Raw genomic sequence first — 9,392 nt, 5'->3', positions numbered from 1 at the left:
CCAACCCATGAACTTAGGGAGAACACAGCATAGTGTCATGGCATCATGAGCTGCCAATTCCTACTCATTCCTGGGATTCCACTGTGGAGGTGGTGTTTAAGAGTTCCAGGGCCGTGAACCCATACACCTGAACCTGTAGTGAAAAAGGGACCATGATTGTTCCAGCGTGACATGTTGTAGCTACATCTGCACTGCCGGGCCAAGGTCAGCATACTCACAATGCTGGCAGGCTTTGCATTATCATTGGCCATACATAAGCATCTCCACTAACTGATGGCAACCCCGCTCTTCTGAAGGTTAGGTATCTGTATTAAATAGCCAAGGCCACCTGTAACTCCTAGGCCCACCATGCGGAACCAACAGCTTCCCTTTGCCAGCTATGCATTGTAAGTACAGAACCAGAGAGGAACGAGGGACACCATTGGCCCCACTAAGAACCACTACAGAGGATGGAAATGCACATTCCAAGAAGGCTGGGGAGCAAGAAACCAAAACCTGGAGCCATGGTACAACGTTTTAAGCGCCACGATCTGGAGCAATTGGGCTACTGCTACAACTGCAGAATGATGTCTATTAAGGCAACACAGTGCCATGGTTGAGAACACAAACCCTGGATGAGGTCAGCCAGCAATGAACATGTAGCTCTACTACACATCAGCTGTGCAAGTAGGCATGCAATTTAGCCTCTATGCCCAGTTTTGGATTAATAACATGCAAACAACAGTTCCCGCAGCTCAGGGGTGTGGTGAGGACCAAATGAGCTGACTATGGGAATGGTGTCTGGGTAGGGCTTAGCAAGCCAGGCCCCCAAATCCCCTGCGGAGCAGCTAATAGGGAGGTTAGAGCAGGGGTATAGTCAACCTTTTTATACCTACCGCCCACTTTTGTATCTCTGTTAGTAGCAAAATTTTCTAACCGCCCACCGATTCCACAGTAATGGTGATTTATAAAGTAGGGAAGTAACTTTACTTTATAAAATTTATAAAGCAGAGTTACAGCAAGTTAAAGCATATAATAATAATTACTTACCAAGTACTTTATGTCAGATTTTCGCTAAGTTTGGCAGAATAAATCTTTATAAAACAACTTACTATAGTTAAATCTATCTTTTTATTTATACCTTGGTTGCTCTGCCACAGCCGACCATGAAAGCTGGAACACCCACTAGTGGGCGGTAGGGACCAGGTTGACGACCACTGGGTTAGAGGCTGGAAAACCGCTGGCTCTAGGACCTAATGGGCAGGGGAGTCCCCTTATCGTGAAGAAACCATGTCTCCAAATGGGAGACCTTTTCTAGTGTTACTCTGGAGAAAACAGAACTACTAACAAAGTAGCAACTTCCTAAGGGGTACTGCGGGACTCCCAGCAAGACCCTTTGAGAAGCAGTGGCTATGCACAAGTTCCCCCATTCCAGAGGGGCCAGTGAAAACACTGAAAGCTGGACACTGACCCTCACACTTCACTAAACCATTCCTACGGTCTCACATGACACAGACCACTGACACTGCTGTGCACATCAAAGTCCTCACGGTGTACTGGGATCTAAGGGGCCCAGAATCACTCAGGAAGCAAATCAGCAACACAGGTTCCCAGGCCACATCCTTAAAGCCTCTAACTCAGCAGGACTGAACTGGGCCCACCTTTCAAATAAACAAGTCCAGGTCATTCTGATGCAGATGACCCGCAAGTCACCCTGAGGGACGATGCACAGGGATATGCCTCACAGTGCAGCCCACAGATGCAAAAGTACGGAGAGTTTGTAAGACAGGCAGGCCCCAAGGCCCACGGGGACCCACGGAGTCAGACACTGCGGTGAACAAAACCACCTGCGATCAGTAAGCAGTCCACAGGGTGTTCTGCAATAGTGTCCCTAAATCTGCCTTCTTCGGTATTTGCTATGCTCTCTATGAAGAAGGCTGTGAAGAAATCAGAATTTTGCATTTTGCTTTAGCTTTTCCTGCCTAAATGCCTGAAGAACCAATTTTATAAATATTACTCACATTTTGGGGAATACTTGAGTATTTACAAGACGCACTGTACTATAAAATTGTTATAAAATAATTACATGGAATAAGTCATATAAGTACTTAAAGACTTTATTATATATGCTTATGTCTAATTGAAATCCATGTAAACAGTTACATTGAATACATTCTTTATGCACTATACTTGAAAATAGAAAATACAAAACCAAGTACTTCTCATATTAAACCAATTTTTTTTTTTTTGGCTTTCTTTGACACCATAAAATGGGACAGAAAAGTACACAAACAGAAAAGAATTAGGTAGAATTCTCAAAACCTTTTACTTTACCTACCACATTTAATATTTCCAAGACGACGCTGCCTGGATCAAAAGCGGCACACGCAGCTGGGAGGGCACCAGCCGTCAGGAACAAGGCTCCAGCAGCACAACTCCCAAAGCCCTCGAGGCCCTGCCACCCCCAGGCCTCTCAGTCACAGGCTGCCTGAAAGTCCCCTTGATTCACACAGGACTAGGAGGATCTTCAGACAGAGGGTGGAGCAAGTTAGGAAGGGGGGTGGTCCTCCCCGCGGATGCTTCGGTATTTAGCCATGTCTTCTGGAAATACTTTAGAAAGTTCTTGAATCAACAGGCTTTTAAATTTCTAAGGAGAAAAATGAACACTATCATAATATCTCTGTTTGTGACCCATCACCCAAGTTAAAGACCACACCTACCCCCCAGCCCTCCCTCCAAAGGAACAGACTCTCCCTGCCTCACCGCAAACCCATGGCCCCATGCCACCTGCTCATCGATGGCCCATGGACATAGTATTTGAAGAACTAGCGGAAAGTAACATTTGCAACTGACTACATTACAGGTACACTAAGAACTACCTGAAAGAGGAATACACATTCAAATACCACTTCTTCCCTCCTGTTCCAAAGTAAAAAAGGTTCTCGAATGGGAAGCCAGTCACACAGGTGAAAATGATTTTTGCACATAACACACGTAACAGGAATCTTCAAATAACATTACTTAAGCAATTGATAATTGGAAGCATACAGCACTCTGTGTGCAAACAGCTCGATCAAAGCTTTGGAAGCACCTGGAAACCTGTCTATGCTGAATGCCATGGCTCCCTGACCCTACTAGCCAGCATAAGATTTGTTTGATGCCACCCTTAAAGGCAGCTAAGTCTCTATCAGCATCTCAAAATCTTTTCTTAAAAGCTACACTAGGAGGAAGCACTGTGGATATAAAGATATAATGCTTACACAGTTAAGAATACATTCTCAAAGGAGACTGCACTTCAACAACATAATACCCACCCACTAAGTAAAGGCAGGCCAAGGAACTGCACAGTGACTTTCACGGGTCTTGGAGAGAATGAAACCAAGTGACTGAAGATCAATCACAGAGTCCCCATGTAGTACCACCAGCAGGAAACCTCTGCATCCCACAGGCCCCAGAGTCGCACAGAAAAAGGACAGGACTGAGAGAACACACATAAACCACAATCCTGTTCACAGAGAGAAGATTTCTGCTGAACAATGTGACTCACTCACAAAACAGTCCCAACAGTCACAGCTTACTACTGAATGAAGCTATATTATGTCCCGAGGGTGATGCCAAGTTCATCAACAATTCAGTCCCAAACTGACAATAGAGAAATAAAGATACAGTAACAGTCACAGCAAATGCCACCTCCCAGGCATGCCGCCTACCTTCCGCACAGATTACCTGGGGGGACACTGGGAAGCCCTGCCTCCTCAGGGCAACATGTGACGCCCATCACTGTCACCCTGAGAGCGTCTCTCTGCTGACTCTTCACACCTTATGACCTAAGAGGTCACACATCAGACACAAAGTGTGTACACCTGTGGGTGTGGGCATCAGCAGGAACAGAGCACTCATGCCTCGAGATCCTGGAGTGTAAGCTGCATGAAGAAGACAGACTAGGAAAAAAGAAAAGGAGGAATTCTGCTCAGACTCTCCGGAAAAAGGTTTGGGAAAGGCTCGTCCCCATGGCCTCTCTGAGCAGGTGACACACAATGACCCCAAAGGAAAGCCAGTTTGCAAAGAGAGCACACAGGAGAATCAAATCCTCCTTCCTAGGAGAGGTTTTAATGAGTTCCAGAAACAGAAACAAGACCAGCCTGGCTGGGCCGAACGAGGAACGGGGGTAAAGAGGCAGGAGGGCTCGTTGTATGAGGCCAACAGAAATGGGAGACCAGAAAAGGGATGGCACCATCCAATTAGAGGAAAAATCAAACCACACATGCTCCAACTGGGACCTAATTTAACTGAATTTAAGGAAAAACAACATAAATCATGTAGATGTACAGAGTTTTCTAGACTTCATTACAGCAAAGAAACAGAGCCAGTTCTCTGTGGAGACCTGTGTGACAGGGGATACAGCACAAAGGAGCCTGGAGTTCAAAGCTGGAGACCACCACCAGCAAAGGAAAAGGGAAGGAAGAATCCAGACTCCTCCAAACCAAAGAACCACAAATACAGGAAAAGGCCCAACAGAAGGCATCCCTGGTATTTAGCTCTGTTTACTACCTGTTGCCCAATTCAGAAATCTCAACTGTGTTATAAAACAGCTGATGTTTTAGCAAGCATGAAAAAGAAAGTCTACTTACTAGCCAAATTTACTTTCTAAGGATTCCTTTCTGTTCTGACATTAATTTGTTTACAGGAGGAGCCTTACCTTCATTGTGTCGATCTTGCCTTTAACTTGTTCGTTTTTCGCTAGAGCCCTCTCCAGGCACTCTTTGGTGTAGAGTTGCGGGTTTCGACCTTGATCTATGTATCTGGAAACAGGAAACATCTAATTAACACTCTCCTGGCTGATCTCTATTCTGTTTTCTCATCGAAAAAAAAAAACTAGCTATACATAACTTCACGCATGTGGCCCTGTTCAGAATAAACTACATCCAGGAACCAAGTAAATCAGGATTCCTTCATTTATACAAAGACACATGAGGTGATCCCGTACTATTTGTAATACCATGAATGACATATAAAATCAAGGCATGATCACTTATAAACCCAGCAAGCTCCATGGCCACACCACACACATTTGCAGCCTCCTTGCTCCCCAAAGGCTTCATGGCCAGGACCTTCGATCCTCATAACAACCTGTGAGGTTAGGAAGCTCTTGACAAGAGAACTAAGAGTGGGCCAGGGCTTCAGACCCAGCAGCATGGCGGAGCTAGGGAGAGCCCTCCAGGATGCAGCCTATACTCCAGGGCCCCCATCCCCTTGGGAGCCGTGTGGAGGGGCCTCAGGCCACTGGAGGGAGAAAGGAAGAGAGCTGCAAGCAGGACAGCCGGCCCTGCTCTCCCCAAAATCATTTTCCAAAGCTTCAACTGCTTTCAGGGGTGGGGGGCACAGCATAGTACTAAATACCCTATGTAACTCGGATGTAGCAAAGAGAAAGTTTCTCTGTAATTATTTCTAAACAATATAAAACTGCTTCTTCAAATTTTTAACACTTGTTCCCAAAATGTCTTCATTATCCCAAAGATTTCATCAGCATACTGCCTAGATGAATATGCACATTTTACCAGCTGTAAGCCACCTGTCTATTTCTGTACCTTGAAGATCTTCATATCACTCAACTAAACTGAATTATTCATTACAAAGAAACTACCACCACACAAAGTTCAATTTGTGCACTTGAATGCTTCAGTTAAAAAAATATATATCAGTTCAGATGAAAGGCACTGTTAAATTACTGTTAATGACATGAAAATTGGCCATTATGATAGCAAAAAATAAATCATGAGTTCTAGAAATTCCATTATATTGCAATGTTTTTGAAATGATGGAATGAAGGAAGTAGAATTATGGTTAATTCTAAACAAACTCCGTCCATTTCTGGAGGAAAAAAACCCCTACAGGTTCAAGTGTCCTAAACAACCATTCATCAGCAATATTATTTGAATTAGGCTCTTCTGCTAGGGCCTAAGGAATGAACCCCATTCTGCCAACACACCCACCCTGTGAGGTAAGAATGGGCTGGACAGAAGGGACCAGGCTAACACCTTTATCTGTTACAGACACAGTCTCAAAGTGTGTGCTAAACAGGCCACCGTGGGCCTGAAAACTTCTCCCACCTCATGCAAAAATGACTGACAGTTTACAGTGCTGCTTATTAGAGCCCAAAAGCTATCTCATTCCCAACACCCCAAGTGAGTCTCCTCTGTCTCTCTGCCCACCTGCTGGGGCTGGGGCTGAGAACTCCCCGCTGTCCTTCAGCGATCTCTACCCATCACCCTACTCTGATTTGCCCCACATCGAAGATTCAAGTAGTTACTGGCATCTGTCAATATACCCATCTCGCACATTCATAACCAGAAGAGCACTGATGAGAAAAGGAAAGAAGCCTCCACCTTCCTGCCCTACACAGCCAGCATCATCACCCAGGAGTCCAGAGCTGTAACACATACACGTGACCTCCACTTCCCCCTGAAGCAGGAGAACTCACTGGGGCCAGCTGAGAACTCGCAGGAAAAACATGACACCACGGCCAACAGGCAAGGATGGAGCTGAGCCTGTGAAAACTGCAGCCTACTTGGACTTTTATCTCTTGATTTTTGGGGATGTAAAATACAATAGCTAGTCCTTTATTGCTCAAGGAAATTATTGGTGGTTTACATTTGCAGTTTTGCTGCAATAAGTACTAACGTGCTTTTGCAGATTAGAGCCAACTCCAGGAGGGAGAGGCTGTTGGTCATAGACAAAACGGCCCTGGTTGAGGAACAAGTCCAGGATTTTAGTCCTAACTCTGACACTGACTAGTAAATAGCCCACTGTAGTTACTTATCAGTTCCTTCACTTATAAAATTAGGGGTGTGACAACCAACCAGTGTGATAAAATCTGGATTAAAAAAAAAAACAAAACAAAACCTAAGACATTTATTTCCTGAATGAATTCTCTGGGTCACGACTATGGTAGGCACAGATAAGTTTCCTGGAGAAAATCTTGAATAGCCTTCCCAAACTTACTTGGCCTAAGAACTTTTTTTTTTTCAACAGAGCATATATGATCACCTCCCAGAACCAGTAGTCCCAGGGCAGTACGGGAGACACCAAACCAGATTCCTTTTCAGGTTGTTTCTGGCTGTTACTTATTTTTAATTTAAAATATAACCCGCCTGACCTGTGGTGGCGCAGTGGATCAAGCGTCGACCTGGAAATGCTGAGGTCGCCGGTTCGAAACCCTGGGCTTGCCTGATCAAGGTACAAATGGGAGTTGATGCTTCCAGCTCCTCCCCACCTTCTCTCTCTGTCTCTCTCTCCTCTCTCTCCCTCTCTGTCTCTCTCTCTCCTCTCTAAAATGAATAAGGAAAATTTAAAAATATATATATAACCCACTCAAAATTTTCTACCTCTTTTTTCTATTTTTTAAGATAAAAAGGCAGTTATATAGCTGTCCTTCTATCTAAACAAAACTTTAAGAATCTATGGTGTTTTTCATATTTAATATTTAATACATCTCTATTCACAAGGAACTCTTTTACAACAATACAAACATTGAGTTTTTTTTTAATTGTTAATCTCATCGGAACATAAAATTTCCTGAGGGCAGGTGCTTTTGTCTGCTTTTCTTCACTGGCATATTCTCCTGCATGTAGGCTGTGCCTGCCACAGAGCAGGCACTAAAACAGCCACCACAGAAGCAGTCATTATACCACAACTAAACGAGAATTATACTTGAATGTTGAATGAATATCCGAAATGGTACTTACTCAAAGACTTCTAAAGGTACTGTAATGTCATGAAGTTGCTGTCGGCACTTATCAATATCCTGTAAGCCAGTCACAATAAAATTCCTGGGGGAAAAAGCAAAATTGGCACATGTGGTTAACTCCATGACACCATGAGCACCATCCACCTGGCCAAATAAAAAAGTTCTCCTTCCACATATAGGGGTTTACACACAGCTCATAACTTTTTTGTTACCTACAGAATTCCGAGAAAGGGTCTGGAATTACAGAATACACTCCGATCTTTGTTGATTTCCTTTCTAAACTAGAAATTGCCAATACCGGGGAGAGGAACTAACCCCTATGAGAATCTGATGAAAAATAGGAACCTTCTCTCAAAAACAATTACCTTGATGTACATATGATGTTGTGTGTGGGTTTCAGAAAACACATGGAGCAGTGGACTCCAGCTTAAGAACCCTCCTCAAAGTCTGGGGTAAGAAAGTCATCTCTGCCAGGTTGAATTTCAGCTCCCTTAAGGAGTCTTCCTAGATCACCTGGCTAGACCCACAGCACTGGGTACATAAGGCAGAGTTGCACTTACATGTTTATATGCCTACGTGAGCCCTTCTCCAGAGTGTTCGTGTGTTTGCCTTTGTCCATCCCAGGGCTTGAGCACCATGGCTGCAAAACGCAGCGGCCAAAAAGTATAGTTAATAAACGGCCTGCGGCCTTTCTCACCGTTCCTTCCCCCAATTTCTCCATACTCTGGCCTATGCAGCAGGTGGAGTCTGCAGCCCTCGTCCTCCCGAGCCCACTTTAGTGCACTCCCACGAGTCCCGCCTCCACTCTGGGCACAGACAGGCTCTGAATTCCTCACTGTTCAGGAGGAAACGCTGAGAGGGAGTTACAAGTGCGCAGAGAGAGGCTTAGATCATAAAGAATGACTCCCTGGATGTGGCCCCAAACAGAATCCATTTTGTCTGCCATGAAAACTTCTCCAAATGGGCCCTCAAGAAAAGGTCCCAGCAAGGCAAAGCGGGAAGGAGGCGGGTCCGTAACAGGCGGCAGCGGCTAGCCCGCCCTGGACGCACAGCCTGGAGCGAGAGGAGTCCGGGAGGGGCCAGGCCCAGGAGAGGCCCAAAGGATGTGGCTCTCCGCCCGGCCCTCACGCCCCGATTCCGCTTTCCGATCCCGGTTCTCCAGCCCCATCCCGATTCCCATCCGGCTCCCCGAGCGGACGCTGCCCCGCCGGCCCCGGAGAAACGCCGGACTCTAGTCGCCACTTACAGTTTTTGGTTGAGCCCGGCCTGACTGCTGGGCTGGAAGTCGCTGACGATGATGCCGAGCTGCCTGATGTTCTCCACGAACTTCTCCAGATGCTCCTCCAGGTGGTCGAACTTCTCCGCCATGGCACAATACTCAGCACCGCTACGGGCGTCCCTCTACTCTGCCGCTTCCTGCTTCCGCCCGCACCCGCTACCACTTCCGTTTCCTCTAGGGGGGCGGAGAAGTAGCTGGGTGGTGGGAGGGGCTGGCAGTCGGGGGCGAATTCAGGATCCTGGAGCGCCTCGGGGGCGGGGCTTGGGGCGGGCTTTAGATTGGGCCCGCCCCAGCAGCCCTAAGCAGTACAGGTGAGCGGACCAGGCAGGTATCAGTAATCAGGGCTCCCCAACGGACCAGTGGTGAACACCCGCTAGAGCTAGACCT

General features: G+C 46.1%; 1 protein-coding gene across 1 annotated transcript; it reads right to left on the bottom strand.

The window, feature by feature from the left end:
- Positions 1-2,078: 2,078 nt before the first annotated feature.
- On the bottom strand, positions 2,079-9,172 carry MED10 (mediator complex subunit 10). The gene is made up of 4 exons (XM_066360794.1): positions 8,973-9,172; positions 7,725-7,808; positions 4,679-4,781; positions 2,079-2,626 (listed from the first exon to the last, which is right to left on the bottom strand). The coding sequence occupies exons 1-4, from the start codon at positions 9,092-9,094 to the stop codon at positions 2,528-2,530; spliced, it is 408 nt and encodes a 135-aa protein (XP_066216891.1). The 5' UTR covers positions 9,095-9,172; the 3' UTR covers positions 2,079-2,527.
- Between the last annotated feature and the right edge of the window lie 220 nt (positions 9,173-9,392).

This window comes from Saccopteryx leptura, chromosome 1 (genome assembly GCF_036850995.1).
Source record: "Saccopteryx leptura isolate mSacLep1 chromosome 1, mSacLep1_pri_phased_curated, whole genome shotgun sequence".
NCBI classification, from domain to species: Eukaryota; Metazoa; Chordata; class Mammalia; order Chiroptera; family Emballonuridae; genus Saccopteryx; species Saccopteryx leptura.
Note: the sequence above shows the minus strand (reverse complement) of the source record. Positions and strands in the feature narration are given on the sequence as shown.